The following is a 24,238-nucleotide window of genomic DNA, read 5'->3' as shown; positions in this document are numbered from 1 at the left end:
GATTTTTAACTACCAGGCCCAGGGCGCGGTGCTGGGCTATCTGCCTGTGATTCCATTTCTGCCTTTTAGTTTTCACTTCTTTCTTTGGAGGCAGAAATTGGGCATAAGACAATATGAGGGGTTGTCTCCTCCCTTATTCCCCCCTTTGAGAACTTCACTCATTAGTGGGAGTTCTCACTTTCATCCTCATTACCCATGTCTTCTTGCAAGACAGATTGATAGTGATTCATATGGTACACTTGTGCTGAAGCATTTTGGTGAGCTAAGGTAGTGCTGAAGCTTTTTATCATTTGAAGAAGTACAGGTAGCTAACAAGGGAGCAGTAAGCAGGTTCCTATTACTATTATAACTCTTATTATAAGAGTTTTAAATCCTCGTAGCACTGGGAACCACTTTTCAAACATGGCCCCAGGATCAAATCCATGCCACACTTGTGCAGGCACATGTGCCAGTTTTGTCATCTCTAACTATGTCTTCAACTACTTGCCCTTGATCATCTGTGTATAGACAGCAATTAGTAAGGTTAAATTTCCCACAGACCCCACCTTCAGCTGCTAGCAAGTAGTCGAGAGCCAATCTATTTTGATAGATAGCATTTCTCATCGGGATTCTTGCCGGGGCAGAATAGTCAAGGCTCTGCCAGTTTTATTAGTGATTATTTCTAAGACAGCTTATAACCATATGATTTGGTTGAGCATGTAAGTGGGGGTCCGGTATCCCCACGAGCCATCTTGTGCCCAAGTAGCAGGCCTGTAATATTGTGTGATTCTCTCAGGGGGCCATTCATCATCTTTCCAATTTCCTATAGCTATACTTCTCTTTTCGCAGGCAGTATAGACAGGGAAACCCAGGAGTTTGCCTGTCTTTATGGGCAGTAGGAAGAAAGATGGTTTAATAGTGCCAATAACACAACTACTTGCCCACTGGTTGGGTAATTTGGCATAAGCTCTATGCCCACATATACAGTATAATCCAGTGGGGGCCGTCCAGTCCTGGTGGGACTCCAGATGGGTCCACACGGTTTGCAACTTTGGGAATTTACTAAATGGATTCCTTTCTGTGTGATTTGAACTCCACCAAGTGACTGTTTTTGTGGTACCATTATACAGTTTCTGTCCCAGACAACTAAGTCGTCCTACGGGGTGAGTGAGTTCTTTTCCTTCTCTAGCTATGCAATATTGTCCAATAATTGAGGTTTTTAGGACCCAGAAATTATCAGGGTGATTCTTTTGAGCTGGGAATTCATCAGGAACTGGGCTGTAGGTACTAATTCTTGGGCTTCTCATGGCCATTGATCTCCCATTACAGTTCTTCCACATACATAACATGAAGTGACATTGAGAGACTAGGCTACATGCTTGGCTAATTGCAAAAACAAATTTCTTGTTTTTCCTGGAATTTCTGGTACTGGCACATTTAGTTCATCATAGAAAGTTTGAAGCACTGGCTCAGGAGAGTGTAAACTTCTCCTCGAACTAAGATATTTACTCGAGGATCCAGTCCAGCCCCATCGATTCCTAAGGTCACACGCTCCCCTTTTTTCCAGCAAGGATCAAGGGGATTGGTTATTACTAGCTCTAAGGGGTTACACTGTCCCTTAGTACAGGAAGGGCCACTTTTTCCTTTCTGAAGCTGTACTGGATCCTTTTCACTTTTTATCCAAGTGGCCCAAATGACACAAGACCAGTATCCACATTGATTTCCACACAGTCCTAATTCATGACAAATATACTTATTTTTGGTCATATAGCCTTTTTCCCAATCAAAAGAGCCCACCCCTTATTGCTATTAATGACAGCACAGGCATCAAATTTCAAGATTATGCGTTTGGGCACCCCTTTTTTTTCTGTTTTGGCTAATACTTGTATCATTTACAAGTCCCCATCAGTCTTCAGTCCTTAATCTTACTTCAAAAACTGTGGACATGGGAGGCTCAGAGGGATCATAACACACATCTGGGCAGTTGTTTCCTGGGCTCTACATACCTTGTACTGAGTGTCATTATATAAAAATGTTCCTTTTAAAGTTCCTAGGCATTCATAGTAACTATAGAACAGAAAGATTGTTTTAACTTGTTGCCCTACCTCAGTAACTTAATGTATACACTGAGAGCAGTCCTCTATGTGGGGAAAATCAGTGGAAGTTTTTACTATACAAGTCCAAATTATAAGGAAAATGAGTCCCACGATGATTCTCCTCATGCCTTGGCTGTGCGTAGACCAGTCAGCTTCCGGGTGTGACTGGAGCAGGGCTTGTCATCCTCCTCAGAGTCACTTTCAGGGGTTGTCTGGGCTCGGTTTTGCCTCCCAAGTTTCAGCAGCTGCAGGTTTCACATGGCTGTGGTAGATTCAGGCTGGGATTCCTTCTCCTTTACAGCCGTGGGGGTGGTCAGGATGACGGTGTGAGGTCTTTTCCGCGTGGCCACAAAGGGGCTACGTTCCAGTCCTTGATCCACATGCAATCACTTGGAGAGAAAGGGTGAACTGGGGAGAATAAGCTGACAGGACACCTCTCATTTACCCAAGTTGAGATTGTTTGTTTAATTTTTCCCAAAGTCCGTAGCTGTTGCTGTAACTAAATTTCACCTAACTCTTGGGGAGTGCCTGTAAGTCCCCCTAGTATAGGAGGAGGCCTATGATACAGTGTTTCATAAGGGGAGTATCCTGTTTTCTTAGAAGGGATGCATCTAATTTTAAACAATACCATAGGAAGGGCCTGTATCCATTTTAATCCTGTTTCCTGACATACTTTCCCTAAACTATTTTTGATAGTCTGATTCATTCGCTCCACCTTTCTGGAACTCTGGGTCGGTAGGCGGCATGTAGCTTCCAAGTGATTCCTAATGCCTTTGCAAGTCAGCCACAAACACCGGCCCGTTATGTGAGCCGATTCGTAAGGGCAGTCCAAACCTAGGAATAAGATCTTGGAGAAGCACACGGGTTACTTCGTAGGCTTTTTCAGTTTGTGTTGGATAAGCCTCCACCCACCCAGAGTAAGTACACACAAGAACCAGCAAATACTTGTTACCTTTACATTTGGGCATTTCTGTGAAATCCACCTGAAGATCCTCAAAAGGAGCCGCTCCATAAGCTTGTATGCCGGGTGGAACAGTGGGGCCTTGCCTCGCATTGTGCTGTCAGCAAGTAACACACCATTGTGCTACTGCTTTGGCAAGGGCTGGCAAGTGTGAGATGTAGAAGTACCGGCCTAACAACTTTTCAAGTGACTCTTGACCTAGATAAGTGGTTTCATGCATGGCCAGTACGATTGTGGCTCTCAGCAACTGCGGCACAGCTACCTTCCTATCTGGCAGTCTGATCCATCCTTCTTTTATTACTTGCCCCACTTCTGTGTGGAAAAAGTCTTTTTCTTCCTTAGAATAGGTAGGTACCAGGTCAGGTGTTTGAGGGAGTAAGGGGGCTGCTACTGATGCACAGTAAGGGGTAGATGCTGCTTTTCGAGCTTCTGAGTCAGTTCCGGAGTTTCCTAAGGCCACTGAGGTGGAGGCTCGCTGGTGTCCCCTGTAGTGCATGACTGCCACCTTCTGAGGTTTCCACACTGCCTCTAATAATTGTAGAATTTCTTGTTGATATTTTATGTCCTTTCCCCCAGAGTTTAACAGGCCCTTTTCCTTATATAGTGCTCCATGCACTTGGAGGGTTAGAAAGGCATATGGAGAGTCAGTGTAGATGTTTACAGTCTTACCTTCACTGAGTTCTAGAGCCTGAGTTAAAGCAATGAGCTCAGCCTTCTGGGCTGAAGTGCCCTGTGGCAATGGTTTGGCTTCAATGACAGCATTCAAAGTTACCACCGCATATCCTGCACATCTTTCTCCTTGTGGACTGATGAAGTTGCTCCCGTCCATGTATAACTCCCAGTCTGCTGATGCCCATAGCTGGTCCTGAAGGTCAGGTCTGCTAGAATAAACTGAGTCCAACACTTCTACACAGTTATGCTTGACTGGGCTGTCTGATACTGGGAGCAGGGTGGCGGGATTTAGGGTGTTACAGACTTCAGTGGTTATGTGGAGATTTTCACATAGCAAGCTTTGTTACTTGGTTAATCTAGCATTTGTTAGCCAATGATGTCCTTTGGTATTCATCAAAGTTACCACAGTATGGGAGGCCTTTATATTCAGGTTTTGCCCAAGGGTTAGTTTATCTGCTTCTTGTGCTAACAGGGCCATTGCTGCCAGGGCCCTTAGACATGGGGGCCAGCCTTTGGAAACCCCATCTAGTTGTTTTGAGAGATAGGCCACTGGCCTTGGTCAGAGCCACACAGTCTGGGTTAAAACTCCAACTGCCAGTTTTTATCTTTCTGACACATAGAGTGTAAAGGGGTTTGTCAAATCTGGTAGTCCTAGGGCTGGGGCCAACATAACTTTTTCCTTTAACTCATGGGGGCCTGCCACGCCCTGCTCTGGTGAGGCGTTCGACCGGGGCAATTACCTACCTGGGAGCGCTCTCAGGATCCGCATTGCTCAAGCTGGCCGGAGTCACCCACAGGGATGCTCCACAGGGCAGGCCTAAGCCACCTAAGGGGCTGCCTCAACCATCCGTTAATCACCTCATTTCCCAGTCGGGGAACCAAGAAATGTAGCAGGACGAGCCTCAGACAAGAACCCCTCAGACACTGAGTTGTAGAAGGAAAGGGCTTTATTCAGCTGGGAGCATCGGCAGACTTGCATCTCCAAAAACTGAGCTCCCCGAGTGAGCAATTCCTGTCCATTTTAAGGGCTTACAACTCCAAGGGGGGACCGCGTGATAGGGTCATGATCGATTGAGCAAGCAGGGGGTACGTGACTGGGGGCTGCTTGCACCGGTAATCAGAACAGAACAGGACAGGGATTTTCATGATGCTTTTCCATACAGTGCCTGAAATCTATAGATAACACAAGCAGTTAGGTCAGGGGTTGATTTTTAACTACCAGGCCCAGGGTGCGGTGCTGGGCTATCTGCTTGTGGCTTCCATTTCTGCCTTTTAGTTTTTACTTCTTCTTTCTTTGGAGGCAGAAATTGGGCATAAGACAATATTAGGGGTGGTGTCTTCCCTTAACAGTAATAAAAATAGGAAAGAGAAAACCCATAATAATTCCCATAAAGAAAAATATATTATGTATCTATAAGATTCACTTTCAAATGGAAGGATAAACTTTTTTTTCCTTGGTAATAGTTTAGAATCTTCATCTTCAGGGCTGTTTTTTGGGGGTTAAGTCCTGTGGTTATTGACTTTTCTTTTGTTTCTTATGTCATCTGACTTTTGAAACACTTCTTAAAGCTTATGACCACAAAATTTGGGAAGAATTTATTAAATTTTTTTTTTTTAGGTAAAAGGATCAGTGGCCATCTGGTATGGTGCCTGGTGATCACCAGACTTGAATCTTTGGGCACCACATTACCTTTTCAGGCCTCAGCACCTCATTGAGAATAAGATACCAGGCTAGATGTTTCCAGAATCCCATTTACAGTTCCAAATGTCTCATATAGCTCAAAGATCAGGCAGAATTCCCTTATTCATGTAGTTAGTGTAATCAAATGTCAAACAAGTGGTATTGAAGCAGGATATTTCCCTGACCCCTTCACAGGTTGGAACTGGAGTGCATGGGCACTGGCGGGGCAAACTCCGCTCACTTGACCCACTGCACTCCACCCCTGTAGGAGGGGGAGTTCTGGTGAGTGAGTGCAGGAGCTGGGGTGAGCGCTTTTGGGCACCGGCAAGAGCGAACTTTGTACCAGGCCCGTGGCAGTGTCTAGGGGAGGGTGCCTCCAACCCCTGAAGCCCCAGAGAAAGTGTTACAGTGCTGTTTTAGCTCTGCTGCCTGCAGATGGCTTAAGTGTTAACAGCTTAGTGGAGAGTCAGTGCGACAGCCTTATGCTCCCACACTCATGGCACCTGAGTTCTTACCCGGCGTCCAGGAGGAATGAGGTCACATGAACGAATTGAAGATGGTAAATATGGGGGATTTTATTGCCAATGAAAATGGCTCTTGGCAGGAAGGGGAGCTGAAAAGGGGACAGAGCAATGAGATAATCTTCCCCTGAAATCCAGCCATCCCATGGCCGGACTCCTCTCCAAAACTATGCTGCCAAGCTGTCCCTTTGAAGTCAAGCTGCTTCTCTCTGACATCCAGCTGCTTCTCCTCTCTCTGCCAGCTGAACCTGGGGTTTTTACGGGCACAGGATTGGGGGCAAGGCAGGCCATGGGTGGTTTTGGAAAAAGCAACATTCGAGCGGGAAAACAGGGATATAAGTTCTCATTTGGGGCTCTGGTAACAGGCTTTTTGGCTTGAGGGTGGGACCCAGCAAGGGGACCCACCCACTTCTGCCCAGAATTTCCCTGCCTCCTGTCCCTATCAGTATGAAAAAGGCTACGTCTCAGGTTATTTTTCTAAGCTTTGTTCCATTCAGCTAGAAGTGTTCATCAGATACATACAGATTTCTTCTGAGAGCATCCAGCATGTAATAGACATTTAATGGATGGCTGTCTGGATGAAAACAGAACTTGTTGCTGTTTGGGAATAACTTATTTTGTATATGTTTATTTTAGATTTTTAGAGGATTTTTAGAAGGAAAGGTAACCTTTGCTCCAACATATAAGTATGACTTGTTTTCTGACGACTATGACACCAGTGAAAAGTGCCGCACCCCTGCATGGACAGACCGTGTCCTTTGGAGAAGGAGGAAATGGCCTTTTGATAGATCAGGTTGGGAAATGGACGTCTTTATTTAAATGAACTAATGTAAACTTACGAGGAAGCAGGGAATGACATAATATCAAATGAGGAGAATATTGTTTTTCAAGAAACGTTAACTGGAATAGAATAAATAAAATTTAAATATGTCAGATTTTTAAAAATATTATCAGATCTGTTTATAATAACTTATTTAATTTTTCAGCCTATTTTCATACAATTTCATGTAAAGAGAAGCAAGGAAATATTTTTGTGAAATTTTTAATTGAAGCTAATTTAGGTTTTTAACTAAGCTAACTTTAGTGGTTTGCATATGTTTTGAACTGCCACTTGTCTCTTGAATTGTTTATGAAACACCATTTAGTCACAGTCCTTTAAGTAATCTCAGAAGTAAAGCCACATCTTAATTTTTACTAAATAAAGAATAAAATGATAACTTTACCAAAACCTTTCGAATTTAAAGGTATTTAGACTGCCTGCCTATTACCAAGTGTTTGTGGCATTCCAGCCTCAAACCACTGAAGCTTATGAAAGGAAGGAGAATGCCTCTTTGCTCTACACGGTCTGTCCTGCTCATACAGCTTCTCTTGTGTTTTCTTTTCTTCTGACTGCAGCTGAAGATCTAGATCTTCTAAATGCTAGTTTTCAAGATGAAAGCAAAATCCTGTACACGTGGACTCCAGGCACTTTGCTGCACTATGGAAGAGCTGAGCTGAAGACTTCTGACCATAGGTTTAAGCAGTCTCAGTTTTTCTAATGGTGTTTGAAATTTGTTTGAAATACACCCTTTTAAAACATTTCTAATACATCTATCTTCCTTTATGCCTTAAGGCCTGTCGTTGCCCTGATTGATATAGATATATTTGAAGTTGAAGCTGAAGAGAGGCAAAACATCTATAAAGAAGTAATTGCAGTTCAGGGTCCACCAGATGGTACAGTATTGGTCTCAATCAAAAGTTCTTTACCAGAAAATAATTTTTTTGATGATGCCTTGATTGATGAGCTTCTGCAGCAGTTTGCAAGTTTTGGTGAAGTTATACTTATAAGGTAAGATGTTTATTATGCAAAAGTAGCTCGTGATTCATAAACAATCATTTCTATATAGAAATCACCTTATTTGGGGAAGGAGAGAATTTTAAAAAAGAAAGATATCACCTTATTTAGTGTTTAGTATGTGAGTATTTTTATTTCCAAACTAAAGAAAGATCATACTGTGGATATTATTCTGTAGGTTTTATAACTGAATTCTCAACTTAGAAAGCTTAAATGAATAGTGAAACTTTTTTTTTAAGACAGGGTCTCACCCAGTCACCCAGGCTGGAATGCAGTCATGTGTTCATGTCTCACTGCAGCCCCAACCACCCAGGCTCAAGCAATTCTCCCACCTCAGCCTCCCAAATAGCTGGGTCTACAAGTGCACACCACCATGCCTGGCTAAGTTTTGTATTTTTTTTGTTTGTTTTGTAGAGGCAGGGTTTCACCATGTTGCCCAGGCTGGTCTCAAACCCCTGGCCTTAAACGATCTGCCCAGCTCAGCCCCACGAAGTGCTGGGATTACAGGCGTGAGCCACCACATCCAGCTAAACAGTGAAACTTTATGTGAACAATTGAAAACAAAAATAGGTGCAAGTTCAGATATGAACTCTCACGATTCCTATACAATAGAACATGTAACAAAACCCTATAACAAAATGAAGCTGTGATTGCTATTTTTTTTTTTTAAGGAAAGATAAGAGTGACTCCGTCCCTGCCTCAGTTAAAGAAATTTGAGTAATTTTAAGTATGTTTAATTTCTAACAAACAGAGATGTGATGACTAGTCAGGAGTCATTCCTTCTAGTCTTGGTTTCCCTCATTGACCTAGCCATCTGCCGTTTGCAGAACCAGATGCCTGTTTCCTTGTTTTAAAAACGTTCTCTTCCAGCTATACAGCAGTTTTGAGAGACTGAATGATGTGCATGTGTACGTGTGTTTGGATTTCATAGGGAAAGAGGTACCATTAAATCCCTTTAAATACCATTCATTTGCTTAGTTAGGTATGTTTTATAGATATTTGGTGGGCAGATCTCTATACTAGTTGCTGTAGAAGAGCAGAGGAGAAATGGAAGATACAACTCCTGCTTGTAATCTAGTAGGGAAAGTCAGCATGTGTGTAATGACACCCCCAGATCCCAAAGGGCTAGTCCACAGAATTAAGATGGTATGGCTTCTACAGAGTGAAAATCAAAGACACCTCAAGTCCTTTCAGAGAGTAAATGAACAAATGGAGAAGAAATTGTGTTTAGACTTTCCTCAAATCTTTTGACAAAGATCTATCCCAAAGCTTTCAAATTAAACAAAACAAAACATTTCAAAAATCTTAAGGTTCTAGAAATACACAGTGAAATCTGCAAGTGTACAGATGACAGTATACTTTGCCAAGTACAGAAATGCCAAACCACCAGAAGCATCATATAGACTGTGTGAGTGGGCAGCAAAGTAGCAGATAAATGTCTTCCTGAGCAAATGTAAAATACTGCACTGAGCTACAAAGAATCCAAACTGTATAAGGGATGAAAGACTCTGATACAGGAAAGGGACTTGTCTTTATAACCCAACCTCTAAAGAACTTGTTAAATTGAAGCCAGAAGGTTTCCCACAAATGTTTGTCATCATTAGGAAAAGTATTGGTAAGAAACTAAGGCATTAACCTAACATTATAAAACCATGGGGTGTCTCCAACCTGGAATATTCTGGTTGTTAAACCCCAAGATGACTAAGTTGGAAGAGAAAAAGCAAACACTGGAAGTCAACAAGGAGAGGATCTCTATAAGCAGTGAGAAGAAACTGATTATTACCTTTTAGTCTAGACTAAGCCATTAAGGAGTGAGTAAACCCTGTGAACCCCTTTATTTTTAAATAAGAGGTTCCCTGGAAATGTGTATGGGATAAATTTAAATACATATAGATGCTTACATTAATTGAAGGAAGAGTCTAGAAGATTTTACTGTAGTGAGTGAAAGCAGGAAGAAAATATAGCTTCCAAAAGAACTTACATAAATCGATAGATATAGGAAACCAGAACCTCTTGTTAAAGTTAGAAATGTGTAAGGGGCACATTGCTGATTGAGAATAAGGACAAAGATATTAGCCCTAACCCAGGACCACAAAAGTGTTGGTACCTGTCAAAGAACAAATAATGTTTGGGGTTTTAGGGGACTGGTGCAGCATAAAATATGCTTACAGTGGTGATTATAACCTTTGGAGGAGGGATAGTCTCCATTGCCAACAATCTGAAAAAGATACCTTCATGTGGTTAGGTAAGAATGGTCTCCCTGTGTATTTCAAAGGATAGCATCCTGCAATTTACTTTTATGCCAAAGAAATTGAGTCAGTTGCCTTGGTCATATCTGCGGGATTGTAGAAATCTGTTCCCTCCAGGCCCTTGATTTTACCAGGGTGAAGTACTTGTGCACACTTTTGTTTTGGCCTTTTCCTCTTAATATTCATAATTCATACTTTGGAATCCTGGTTTAAGCAGGGGGTTAGGGGGAGAGTGATACTCTGTGTGTGTGTGTGTGTGTGTGTGTGTGTGTGTGTACATGTTTTCCCCTCTCTCGTCGTGGAAAAATCTGTAAAGATTTCTGAACTTGTGGTTCAACTCGCCGAATTATTTCTGTAATAAGATTGATAACATCATAATTTGTTCTTTTTCAAATAATAACTTCATTACATACCCGTGACCCTCTTCAGAACTTCTTCTGTCCTTTTTATTTATTTTTTTTCTTCTTGAGAGTTTTTTTATTTCAAAAGTAAAAACTTGGAATCCTATCAAAGACCATTGAAGTCCCAAAAGAGTAAATGTTTGTCAGTGATGAAAGACAAGGAGCATAACTTATCTAAGGCTTCTTGGGGCCAGTCTGGTTTTGTTTTCTTTCACTGGCAACTCTCATCTTTTTTGATCATAGGAAATTTTCTCCAGGGAAATCACTGAAAGAGTGAAAATACGTAGTACTGGGTTGTGGGGTCAAGAGACTTGGATCCCAGCCCTGTAACTTATTCTCCTTATAGAGTCACTTTGAACAAGTCACTTAACCTCTGTCCCTTTTTGCCTTGTCAATGAAATGGAGGATTGGATGGGACTGGATTAGCAGTGATCACAAATGGAGGTGCACAGACTCATTTCTTGTGGCTGTTCCATTAATATAGTATTTGAAATTGGAGTTAGAGTGTTTTTAGGGGAAGAGTGCCCTCTCCAGGTCACCACCAGCCCTACCTGCGCTCCCTCCTTTACTTTTTATTTCCTGGCCTCTTGCGGCCCTTGTTAATAATCAGTAATCATGGGAGTAGTCACTGAGCTTGTTATGTCTATGGTATTAATTATGGTTTTTTGTTGTTTTTCTCTTTCTTAAAGATTTGTAGAAGATAAAATGTGGGTTACATTTTTGGAGGGAAGCTCTGCCTTGAATGTTCTGAGCCTAAATGGTAAAGAGGTAAGGTAGCATTTGTTGATTCTAAACCATTCTGAAATTAAATGTCTGAAGATGATATGATATTTTTATTTTTTATTTTTTATTTATTTATTTATTTATTTTTTTTGAGACGGAGTCTCGCTCTGTCACCCAGGCTGGAGTGCAGTGGCGCAATCTCGGCTCACTGCAAGCTTCGCCTCCCGGGTTCACGCCATTCTCCTGCCTCAGCCTCTCCGAGTAGCTGGGACTACAGGCGCCCGCCACCACGCCCGGCTAATTTTTTGTATTTTTAGTAGAGACGGGGTTTCACCGTGGTCTCGATCTCCTGACCTCGTGATCCGCCCGCCTCGGCCTCCCAGAGTGCTGGGATTACAAGCGTGAGCCACCGCGCCCGGCTGATATGATATTTTTATAGACAAGCAGCAAGATTATCTAAATGGGAGGGGAAAAGACCTTATGTATGTTCGAGGAGTTATTTAATGTTTTTTATTTAGACTGGATTTCTGACTAGCCTAGGCTTATTTTGGTCCCTCCCCAGAGATATTAACTGTTGATATAGACTAAGAAGGAAACATGTTTAGCACCTAATTTGATTTATTAAATTTTGTGGTGCAAAAACTTTTAAATTTTTAATTGGGGGTAGTCTGGCTTATCTGTACAGTAGAAAAACATTCTATCAAGTAAAGAAAATGCATTATATACCAGAAAACAAGGGAGCGAGGTGCTCATTATTCCTAGGAATTCGTTTCATTGGCTTGGCTTACCTAGTTACCTTCTTCAAACATAACTAAATTAATTTCCAGAGATAACAAATCCATCCCATTGAAGTATTTTAGACATTTTTAATGAATGGAGATATTCCTAACCTGTGATTTGAAGTCATTGATGACAGAAACTTACATTGTTGGCCTGGAGTAGTTTTACTTCTCTGAAGTGCTTCATCTGTCATTTTTTTCTGAACTCTTTTAGACCCAAATCCTAAATTTCTAAGTATATGGTCAGTGCACAGGATGGATTGTACTTTAGGCCTGATTCCTGCAGCACTGAGCAACTCCATGAGCACTGTCCTGAGCTTCCTCTTCTGTCACATCAACTTCTTTGGAGGAAAAAAAATTCTTTGTATGTATTAGGCTGGGCGTGGTGGCTTACGCCTGTAATCCCAGCACTTTGGGAGGCCGAGACAGGCGGATCACTTGAAGTCAGGAGTTTGAGACCAGCCTGGCCAACATGGCAAAAACCTGCCTCTACTAAAAATACAAGAAGTAGCCAGGCGTGGTGGTGGGCGCCTGTAATCTCAGCTGCTTGGGAGACTGAGGCAGCAGAATCACTTGAACCTGGGTGGCGGAGGTTTCAGTGAGCCGAGATTGCACCAGTGCACTCCAGCCTGGGCAACAGAGTGAGACTCTGTCTCTAAAAAAAAAAAAAAAAAATTGTTTGTGTGTATTGCTTTTGAAATAGGTTTTGTAGAGTTTTATTTGTTTTTCTAAATGTAATACTAGTATACTTATGTAAAATCATGTATCAGGAAACATGGAAAAGAATTAAAAATAAGACCACTCACATAATGCTACCATTCTGAAGTAATTTCTCTTAACCTTCACATTAGCATATACATATGTAAATACAAATGGGATTTTATATACACACAAACACATTAACACAAATGGGATATGCGTATACGCAAACACAAATTGAAACCATGTTATAAAGCTATTTTCTTACTACCTCTATGACTGTGTCAGGGACATCTTAAACAAATATGTCATTTTTAATGGCTTCATTAATTTCATTATGGGAATAAATATATACATTTATTAAATCAAACTCCTATTCATAGGCATCTAGATTATTTCCTATTCTTAATTATTAAAACCAATATTCCAGTGAACCTCTATGTATCTTTTTGAATATTTTTTTGTTCTTCTAAATTTCTTCCTTTTCATTTGGCCCTGGTCTCTACCAAGGGGATATTCCTAAGGAATTACATCTTAATTGGCCATTATGGTGATAGGTATTTAAGAATGCTTGTTAGTATTTTTTGATGAATATAAAAGAATTTTGTTGACTTTAAAAAGTAATATATGATTTGTAAAGCATGTTAAGTTCTGAAATTGGATTGATTTTAGTACTCATATCTACTTGGCAAGTAAAGGATTATGAATTCTTAGGATTCTGACTTTAAAGCTCAGTGTGGATGCTAAATTACTAATAAACACAGCTGTGCCACTCAGTTCAGCAACTTTCAACCTCTTCATTATTATGCCTTCAAGGAATTCTAATATCAGTAACACTTTGAGCCAAGGAAGATCTGTACCCACAAAGGTGCCAACTGTCAGCACAGCATATTGATCACAGCTACACAGTTCATTTGCAAATACCAAAAATATTCACATCTTGTTCACATTAAGAAACTCTTCAAACAAAGGAAATTGAAACTATGTGGGAGAGAGATTAAATTTAGAAAGCAAGTTTGTTATAAGAATATGGGTTTTAAATGAGAACTCCTTTCTAGTGCACGTTTTATTCTTGACCAGAGTCTTGCTGTTATCAGCAAGTTTTTTTGAGAGTATTTTTTAAATACATTGACACGATGTGCTATAACTTGATTATAATGTCTCGGTTGTCTTAGATTATACTTTAGTCTAAAAGTCACCCAAATTTATAGAGAAGGCAGAGTGCCAGTTTCACAGGTAGAAGTCATTCTGTTTTTAGAATGATTAATTTTTGTTGAAGATTTAAAACGGTGTTCAGTTCTCTTAATATTCTTCTGACATTTGAAATGCTAAAACTGTATAGGTTAGCACTTAGCAGCTGACAATATAGCAGCTCTCAGGACCATATGCCAAGTTAGGAAAGACCAAATGAACAGGAACAGGAAATGCATTTTAAAGATTTTCTGCTGTCTCTTTTGTAGTTGTTTCATGTGGGAACAATTACTTAATCTGTGAATCAAAATAAAGTATAAAGTTATGTAGCAAAGTTGTTGGTGAATTTACATCTGGCCAGGAAAACATAGTGGTTGTATCAAAGGAAACTTCCATCTCTGGGCAGCCTAGAAAAGATCTTTATTTATCACCACAGGTGTTTAAAGGGAGAACTGGGAACAAGCTTTAAACTAGTTTGAAATTTAGTATATGTGAAAGAACTATGCTGAATTGTCTAAATTAACTGTCTACCATTGCATAGTTTAATGAAGTCAGCCTCTTTATTCCAAAATAGTTAGCTTTCATGTTAATCTTTATTTTATATCTCTTTTACTCCACTAGTTATTGAATCGGAATATAACTATTGCTTTAAAAAGTCCAGACTGGATCAAAAATTTGGAAGAAGAAATGAGTTTAGAGAAAATTAGCATTGCATTGCCATCGTCAACAAGCTCTACCCTGCTTGGTGAAGATGCAGAGGTTGCAGCAGATTTTGATATGGAAGGTTTGTTTCTTAAACACATTTACTTCTTGTAGTTCTAGATATGTTTTCTTCCCATCTGTAAAGTCTTATTTTCCAAGTTTATCTTTCTTCTTCTTGTGACCTACATAGCACTATTAATTAGAATGTATTTCGGCCACGTGCGGCAGCTCATGCCTGCAATCACAGTACTTTGGGAGGCTGAGGAGGGCGGATTGCCTGAGGCCAGGAGTTCGAGACCAGCCTGTCCAACATGGCGAAACCCTTTCTCTACTAAAAATACAAAATTTAGCTGGGCGTGGTGGTGCACGCCTGTAATCCCAGCTACTCGGGAGGCTGAGACAGGAGAATCGCATGAACCCAGGAGGCAGAGGTTGCAGTGAGCCGAGATTGTGCCACTGCACTCCAGCCTGGGCAACAGAGCGAGACCGTCTCAAAACAAAACAAAACGAATTTATTTCACATCATATTGTGTTTATTTTCGTATACTTTAAATGTATTTACCATTCTTCCATTCAAATGTTAAGACCTTTACAAATGTTAATTTATATTCTTATTGGATAAAAACCAAATTAGTATTGTTGGTGTATGGTTTAGTCCCAATAATTAAAGTTAAGGTAAAAAAGTAGAAGTTCCAAAAGGTTATTCTAAGAACAGAAATGAATTTAGGTAATTACGCCAAAAATTTCCTTAAACATGATTTAAAAATGCATTTGTTTGATGGCAACATTATCAAAAGAAAAAATTTTTAAATCCATTTGTTTTCTAACACAATGTGCTATTCTAGCCAGTTTTTCATTAAAATGCATACCTTAGATTATAATATTGTAATGCCCTGTATAGCTAGGTACCACATTTAAGAGTTGAACGTCTTACAAGGTTATCTCATTTTCACATTATCTGTTCATTTTGTTTACTCAGTCCACACATATTTAGGTAGTACCTTTATGCCAGATACAGCTGGGTGCTGGAGATTCAACAGCTGTGGTTCTTGCCTTTCATAGCTTATTGGGTTGCATATAAGTAAGCAGGCAATTATAATAAAGTGACATAAATGTGATAATGAATGGTTTTGTGGTAGCTCATGGGAAAGTTGCTTAACCTGGATTTGGGAAATTGGGCAAGGTTTCCCAGAGGAATTGAAATTTAAGTTGAGAATCCAAAGACTCGGGGAGAATGGAATTAATGCTATAGAGGAGTGATCCAAGAAGAAAGCATGTGCACAGCCTAAGCGGGGATAAAGAGGATCCAAGTGGATTATGTAGGGATGTTTGTGAGGGAGTAAATGAAGAAAAGAAATGCAGAGAGAGAAGTAGGTGTGGGACGGAAGATGAGTTTTGTTTCGGATATGTTGAATTTGAGATGTTCGTGGAGTCAATCAAACATGAGTCTGGTGCTCAGGATAGAGCTCTGGAGTCAAGGCAGCTCTAATGGCCTGCAAAGTCATGGGCATTTGTTAATATAACTTTGGCCAATAGCATTATGACGAGACAGAAGAGAATGAACGAATATGGAGAAATACAGACCTGGGATTGAGTATGTGGAAACACAGAGTTTAAATATAGACAGAAGAAGGCTGCCCATGAAAAGAAAATGAGAAGAAACAATGGCAATTATTTCTAGAAATGTCAAAGAGCCAAGAGAAATTCATGGCTTAAAAGTCAAGGAAAGAAAGTGGAGCATGGAAGGGGAATAGTCAGTGGTATCTTGTGCCACAGAAAGATGAGAAGAAATGAGGACGGAAATGTGTCCTTCTGATTTAATAACAGGAAGGGTAGCTGTTGTTGACATTTCATGAGAATGATCTCAGGAGTGGTGAAGTCAGATAGTGGTAAATTGGTATGGACGGAAGGTGAAGAAGTGGAGAAAAGTGTCTGTAGACAACTCTTTAAGGAAGTGTGGGGGGAAAGAGAAGAGGACAATTGTTCTAGGAGGATTGGAGGTCCTAGGGTGGTGGTTTTGGATGGGACAGGCTTGAGAATGCACAGTGCTAATGGAAAAGTAGAGGAGAAAGGGCTGATGGTTTGGGGGAAGGGCAAGGCAGAATAGTAGAGCAGTGTCACTGAGAAAATTAGGCTGGGTAGGGCCCATTTGTTCCATCCTCAAATACCCAAGTGACAACCATGTAATGAGACTCCAGCTTGGGGGCAGGCTGTTGAAGTAGGGGTTCCCATCTTAAGACTTCCCTCTTCTCTGTGAAGTGTTGAAGTTATCTGCAGGAGTGGGACAGCCCACAGTTTCAGGAGGGTTGAAGAGTTTTGCAGTAAAGCTCCTGAAGAGCAAAGGGTGAGGGGAAGAGCAAACCAGGAAATCATGTAATTGCCAGGCACTTTAGGCCAGAAGAGACTGAAAAGCATAATTTCAAATGTGACTGCAGTTGTCAGAACTGGGTGGTTTTCTTTAGCAGAGGCAGTCAGCAGTCCAAGTGTTACCACAGAAAGATTAAACAGGGGAATCAGTGCAGGGATGGGGTTATGTCAAGCACGTGCAATGGAAGAAGAGTGAAGTAGGGTAATACTTGAGATGAAGAACCATAGAATCTGAAGGTAGGTACAGAAGAAAGCAGAATCAAATGGAGGTAAAAGTTAGAGGGATCAAGCCCTGGCTTCTGAAGAAATCAAAAGAGAAAGAGTAGCCAAGGGAGAGAACTGAAAAGCTGGGAGGCCAAAGTCAGAATGAAGCTTTTGAGTTTATTATTTCAGAGGAGTGCAGTTCTGAGGGGTGTGGGTTAGGAGTGGAGGTGAATGTCCGTAAGGATAGGACCAAGGCATTTTGTTATTGAACGAGTTGTCCACATGGACTTTGATGCCATGCAGAAAGATGGTGCGGGACCTGACTTACAGTCTTGCTCTCTGCTTAGTCCTCAGTGAGTGGGTTCAGGAAATGGAAGAATGGACATTGGAGATGACTGTAGCAGGTGGGGGTAGAGGGTGTTACATAAATTCCTGATGGCATAGCCTCAGAGCAGTAGGACTTTTTGTTCAGGGTTGGAAGACTAATGTTCTGGAATGGCAGTTAGGTTGCAAGGGTTACCTTGACCCCACTTTCCTACCCAGAAGTAAGTGGAGATGAGGAGACCCTGGGGGAGACCCAGTGTTTACTTAATTAAAGCAAAGTGGGTCTTTGTGGGGTGAGGGTTGCAGGGAGGAGCCTTGACTGTGTGGCTCCTGAGAGCTTGTTGACTCTAAGGCTGGACCTGGATTGGGCAAGGGAGTGGGCAGTTCCACAGAGCACAGTGGACAGGTTTGGAAGGAGAGCAGGAAACTTGAGTTGGCTTGCACTGGAGAAGCTGCTCTGGGGCATATTGAAAGCCCATTGGGTCACCCCAGCTCCAAGTGGTTGGTCACCTGGCATCTTATTGCTCAGAGACAATAGATATCTTTATATCTTCTGAAACAAGCATTTCTACTAATTGTGGTTTTATACATGCCTTCATGCTTAATCCATGTGTTTGCAGTGACATAATGTTCATATTTGTTTTGTGTGTTTTCACTTTTTAAAACCTAAGGTGAAAAAAATCTCTGAGCAAGTTAAAATGGAGTTATCTCTGATCAAGCCTGCTTTTCCTTAGGTGATGTTGATGACTATAGTGCTGAAGTGGAGGAACTTCTTCCTCAGCATCTCCAGCCATCTTCAAGTTCTGGCCTTGGTACTTCCCCCAGCTCTTCACCCCGAACTAGTCCCTGCCAGTCACCTACGATATCAGAGGGTCCTGTACCTTCCCTTCCCATCAGACCAAGCCGAGCACCGTCAAGAACTCCTGGACCTCCCAGTGCACAGAGTATGCATTTTATTTGAAAGTTTTGTATGGCTTCCTGAGGCCAATGTGCTTGATGTTGGAGAGTCATCGTTTAAGTTTCATACCTCGGTGATAAAGTGTACCCTGTTTTCTCTGGTACAGAATAGGAAAACTTGTAGATGATAAGCTCTCAATGGAAAGGAAACTTGCTATAACTGTCACTAGATGACAATTGTTCTTAATCTTTTTTCTATGTGATTAGGTTTGTCTATGTCTTATAACTGATGATTTTCTATGGTATGAACCCATTAACTATTTGAGCTTTTTCTTCTCTCTACTGGCCAGACTACAAAATGGCTTAACTCAAACAATACTTTGTGCCATATCAATAGGGCCACTTAGTAAATTAGCTTTCAGCACCTGAGGCCTAGGTAAGAAGTCAGCACAGAGGTAGCATTATTGCTGCCATGGTACCAGAGGGCAGTTTAATAGTAGACTGCTTTTGTTATTCATACTGAAAATACATGCCCTTTCTTTACACCATTGTGCACATTTTATAGAATATTACACATATATATGAAGGACTGATCCCTTCTGTCAACAGCTACTTGGAATCTGATCTTCTTACCTCCTGTGCGCTTTTTAGGTTCTCCTATTGACGCGCAGCCAGCAACGCCGCTGCCGCAGAAAGACCCCGCCCAGCCCTTGGAGCCCAAGCGGCCGCCGCCGCCCCGCCCGGTCGCCCCTCCCACACGTCCGGCTCCCCCACAGAGACCTCCTCCGCCTTCAGGTGACAACCTTTTATTTCCATTTCTGCTAGATGTAAAATTCTTCACTCTATTTTAAAATGTTTTGCATGTTTTCCAATCTCTAGCTTCTGGATTTTACTGTTTTTTCTATCATTATTGCTATTTCTTAGCTTTTCTCTAAAGAACATGGTAGGCGCAACAGACACGGTAGAGTGTTTGCAGAGTAGATTCCTCTAAGGTGTTTTCACAGCTGCCTTTAGCTGCCTTCTCACCAGCCAACCAGAGAGGTTTATTTTGTTTTTGCTAATTTGATCTAGTTAGGCATGTAAACTGTTCTTAGGTAAAAATAGGTTTAATTTTTTTCAAAATCCTCATTTCTGGATGATTTATAAGCATTAAATAATTAAAATGTACTAATTTCTGTAAAATGTGTAATAAAACTGGAGAGCATACGTATTAATGTACAATTGTATATATTTGTTTAATGTTCTTTTAAATTAAATATAATGCTGTTACTTCAATTATAAGCGTATGCATTGAATAATAGTTTTTGTAGTAGCTAGATAATATGTAATTCCTGCATGATACTTGACATCACGGATACTATAGCAATCTTTGACATTTCACTTCTGTATTTAATGTCATTTCCTTTCTGCTGCCTATTTTCTTATGAACGATAAGGGGCTAGGAGTCCTGCACCTACTAGAAAGGAATTTGGAGGTAACCATTTACATTTGTTAGCATGTGTGAATCGTGGTTCATTAATGTTTTGGAGCTTGATCCCTACAGCTGAAAGACATTTTAGGTTTGTTTGATAAAAGTCAAAATGAATGACATTCTAGTTTAAAACGAATCCACAAATAAAACTAATAAAGGCTTTCATTTCCCAGGTAGGCTAGGATTGTTCATCAGGCCTGATAATTTTTTTTTAATGAATGTGGTCGATTCATTTACAAAGATTTAATACCCAAAAGTTATATTAATTTTAAAAGTCATTCAGGTACAGTAAATACAGAACATTTTCCAAGTATCTGATTAGTGATACATTTATTTTCTAGTGGAAAAGCTTGTGGATTAGCAAAGAACTGTATGATTTTTTTTCCTTTCTTCATAAGGAAATTTTTATTCACAGCGGGTCACTTTTTGTTTGAAGTATAGTTTACTTGGTTTATGTGAAAACTCACAGAGCTCAGTTGGAGTTATACATTTGACAAGTTTATTTAATCTGATTCTCAAGAAAAGATGAGATGAGTTTTCATAATTCCTCAGGAGAACTTTTACAAATCCAGTGTTACTAAGGCTCACTGTGCATGTGTAGCCTGGTCTGTTTCTATTGTAGCTTGCCTAGTGACATGGCTGAGCAATTCAGGTCTTACTACAGACTGACTTTGCCTGTGTGTAGATCTTAATGACTGCGTGTGATAAAAATAGCTAAATTATTTCAGCATTACAGCTTCTGCCGAATATAGCTAAGTGATCATTTTTTCATTGACCTACAGAAAACATTTAATTTTTCCCTTTTAAGCTCCTGCTTTTATAGAATACATTTAATTTTTCCCTTTTCAAGCTCCTGCTTTTATTTAAATTTCCATGATAATTTTTGCTTATCTTCTGCTTTAATTAGGAAAACATCCTGTAGAAAAGAAATTTAAAATGAATCTGTCAAAAGTTATATTAGCAATCCAGTGGATTACAATGAAATCTGTCTTAATTTTTTTTTGTTTGTTTGTTTTTGTTTTTTTTTGTTGTTTGTTTGTTTTTTGAGATGGAGTCTCACTCTTTCGCCCAGGCTGGAGTGCGGTGGCGCAGTCTCAGCTCACTGCAAGCTCCACCTCCCAGGTTCACGCCATTCTCCTGCCTCAGCCTCCCGAGTAGCTGGGACTACAGGCGCCCGCCACTATGCCCAGCTAATTTTTTGTATTTTTTTTTTTTAGTAGAGACGGGGTTTCACCGTGGTCTCGATCTCCTGACCTCGTGATCCGCCCACCTCGGCCTCCCAAAGTGCTGGATTACAGGCGTGAGCCACTGCGCCTGGTCGAAATCTGTCTTAATTTTTAAAATTGCTCCCCTTCATAATTCTTTTGTGAGTAGTGTTTGCAACATGTTTTTTCATCCTATAAACAATAATTCCTTTACGTCATTATAGTACATTAGAGTTTTTAAAATTAATGCATCAAAAACTAACTTCAAAAGACTTACGTAGCCTCATAGAAATTTATGATTTCTTTCCTTTTGACTATCAAATATCAGAGTTTTTACTTGCTCTGGATATAAGGAGTAAGATGATTTTTAAAGCAAAGGGCTTCATTAAACATATTTTTAAATTCCCTACTGGTAGTAATTGCATATATAAAAAGAAAACTGTCGTCCTGTTTCTACTCTTCTGTTTGAGTAAAGGGAGGATTCAGATTTGGGCCAAGCATCTAAAGTCACTTTGGTTTGTATTGATATCTTTGAAGAAATTTAAAGCAACAAAAGAGCCTTTTTGCAAAAGTGAGTTTACTATGGAAATTGTCTTGTGTGCCTGCCTTTCATTCTGTGCTGTGGGCCCTGAACAATATATAGTTTCTGTTCTTTCTCTAAAAAGGTATTGGAGCCCCTCCCAGTCCTGGGGTAGCTAGGAGAGAGATGGAAGGTAACAAGACTCTTGCATTATAGAAGTGGTTCTCTCATTTTATTTCTCAGTGTCAGCGCCCCACCTCCGCACGCCCCAATGTTTACAGGCATACTAAATCTTTTCTTGGTCCAGCTGTAAACTTTTCTTTCCTCTCCTTATGTATACCTTGTATTTTTTCCTCTCTTCATTCTATGTCACCTATAGTTTCTAATGGATATCCATTTAATTTCCCTGAGATCCTTAATGTTGTTTGTACTCTGTTTCATATATAGTTTATATATGCCCAGGTTGTGAAATTACTATTTAAGAATGTCTTCAAAATTCTTTTAAGAATAAGTAAAATATTTAGAAATGTACTTTACTAATCTGAAGTTTTAAAAATTAATGATTATAATTAAACCCTATTAATTCAGATCCAAGAATATAGTATTTTGTAGTAGATTTCAGGTAACACAGCTATTTTATAGATTAGCACTGAGCCAGATTTGTTTAAAAGACCTTTAAGACTAGAGGCCATTTGTTACGATTTTAGTTATTAAAAGGCTGATGTATTTCTTATAACAATTGTACTTGAATTTATTTACAAAAAGGAGAGTTTATCTAAGATGCTGCCCTTGATAGTCACTCCTACTCCTTTTGGCTCCAAGAGTAATTTATTTCATTTTATCCTTCAGCTACCTTTCTAATGAGTTTGAGCATATTTTTAACACTGTCTTCCGTAAGGCAGATATTTGGTAATAACATATACCTGTCTTCTGTCTTAATGATGGGATTTTGTTATAGAAATCTGAAAGATCTCATCATAAGATAACCTTATCCACAATGACATCTACAGCGTGAAGCCCTAAAGTAGTGCTACTAGGAGCCTCTTATATAATTTGACAAATGCAGTCGTATCTGTTGCTCAGAAGCCACTTGTCTGCCAGACTCTAAGGGGCAGCAGTGCCACATCTTGTGACCGTTCACACAGCTGACTGTATGTTTTCAAGGTTCACAAGAGAGAGCTCTATGGGGAATGCCACCCTAAAAGTGGTCCCATGAGTGAGATATCAAACTAAAGTCACCACTTGTCTCCCATAAAGGTCTCTCTAAATATTGTAATTTTTCTCTCTTTTGGAGTATTTCATTCAGGACTGATAATACCCTTCATCATTATACAAAGCAAAGTGCTTTGTTTTGTTACCATCTCATGCCCCCATTTCTGCTGGTAATGAAGCAGAACAGCAAGCTGATGTTATGCAATATTGCTTAATTGTTAACTTACAACTAATTTTTTTTTTCCCTTCTTGCTTCAAAGCACCCAAAAGCCCTGGAACAACACGGAAAGATAATATAGGTAAAAACACTTGAATGTAGCTATTCACCCTTAAAACTGGACCATGAAATAGACACTTGGAATATAAGTACGTGGTTTCTTTTTTATTTTTTTAAACTTAAATATATGATATGATGTCTTTGTTCCAGGACGCAGTCAGCCTTCACCTCAAGCAGGACTTGCAGGCCCAGGACCTGCTGGATACAGTACAGCCAGACCGGTAGGTAAAACCTCGCCTGGGGCCAATGGGTCTCAGTTCTAAGTCCTGTTTACTACTAGTCAGTTTTGTTACCTTAGAGAAATCATGTGACCCTTCAAGGCCTCAATTTCCTCAACTCTAAAATGAGGGAATTGCACTTGATGATCTTCCGACTCTAACATTATTTTAACATACTCTTCAAAAATAACGAACTTCATTATTTGGATAAAAGTGATACACTTAAAACAGTTATGGTCACTAAATAAGTATCTTAAGAGTCTCAGTATATGAGGAAATGATGGATTTGGGCAGCTTTTTATCATTTTACCTGAGTAATTAATGAAGATACAAAGTAATCCTTCATTAAAAAGGATTTAATTGCATTTCAGAAAAAAAATGATAAATTCAGTGTAGTAAAACTGGTTCTAAAGGTTTTTTTCTCTTTTTGGTTTTTTTCTTGATCATGTTCATCATATTCCGTAAAGGTATTAGAAATAGGAGAGTAGATGTTGTTACAGGATTTTTCCCTACCTGATGAATGTGTCTTTTCTGTATGTTTATATGTTCTCTTACACACATAGGTTTTTAATTATTTGAAAACTTTCTCTGGACTATAACAGGTAATCAAGAACAGAGAGAAAGAGCAAATAGAAACCAGTAGTCAGTGACTTAGGCTAGTCCAGCAGAAGCTGGGACTACTGAGAGGCCCCTATCTGAAGAGTAGGAAACTGAGAGCTGTTACTGTACCTAGAAATTAAGATTATTGAGATTGTGAGAACTGAAGAAACCACTTCCTAAGAAGATAGAAGGTTTTTGTCTTTTCTGTTGTAGCTGTCCACTTAACAATCTGAAGTTTCTTTTTATATGTAATATTACTCTTCAAATATTTATCCTCCTTTTTTCAAAAAAAGGGAAATTTGCCATTCACTGATTCCATTACCACACTTGGCACAAGAACTTTCTTTATTCTGTTGAATACCATAAGTATAGGAAAAGAAAGTTAGGATTTTTGTGAGTTTAAAAGTTCATATTTTGCTTAAAATAAATATTGTTAGCTTAGATCCTTCAGCAAA

General features: G+C 39.9%; 1 protein-coding gene across 17 annotated transcripts in view; it reads left to right on the top strand.

Moving 5' to 3' along the window:
- SYNJ1 (synaptojanin 1) overlaps nucleotides 1–24,238 on the top strand; it is a 99,366-nt gene that overhangs the window by 62,955 nt on the left and 12,173 nt on the right. For 9 of the 17 annotated variants that reach the window (XM_030806133.1, XM_030806147.1, XM_030806136.1 and 6 more), the window contains 11 exons: nucleotides 6,547–6,703; nucleotides 7,306–7,423; nucleotides 7,523–7,738; nucleotides 11,084–11,162; nucleotides 14,408–14,570; nucleotides 18,118–18,327; nucleotides 18,932–19,075; nucleotides 19,716–19,754; nucleotides 21,622–21,669; nucleotides 22,949–22,987; nucleotides 23,116–23,186. In XM_030806133.1, coding sequence (XP_030661993.1) covers nucleotides 6,547–6,703; nucleotides 7,306–7,423; nucleotides 7,523–7,738; nucleotides 11,084–11,162; nucleotides 14,408–14,570; nucleotides 18,118–18,327; nucleotides 18,932–19,075; nucleotides 19,716–19,754; nucleotides 21,622–21,669; nucleotides 22,949–22,987; nucleotides 23,116–23,186 — 1,284 coding nt within the window. The remainder of the gene's footprint in view (nucleotides 1–6,546; nucleotides 6,704–7,305; nucleotides 7,424–7,522; nucleotides 7,739–11,083; nucleotides 11,163–14,407; nucleotides 14,571–18,117; nucleotides 18,328–18,931; nucleotides 19,076–19,715; nucleotides 19,755–21,621; nucleotides 21,670–22,948; nucleotides 22,988–23,115; nucleotides 23,187–24,238) is intronic. The other 8 variants (XM_030806140.1, XM_030806150.1, XM_030806139.1 and 5 more) reach the window with 3 other exon arrangements.

This window comes from Nomascus leucogenys, chromosome 25, assembly GCF_006542625.1.
Source record: "Nomascus leucogenys isolate Asia chromosome 25, Asia_NLE_v1, whole genome shotgun sequence".
Lineage (NCBI taxonomy): Eukaryota > Metazoa > Chordata > Mammalia > Primates > Hylobatidae > Nomascus > Nomascus leucogenys.
Note: the sequence above shows the minus strand (reverse complement) of the source record. Positions and strands in the feature narration are given on the sequence as shown.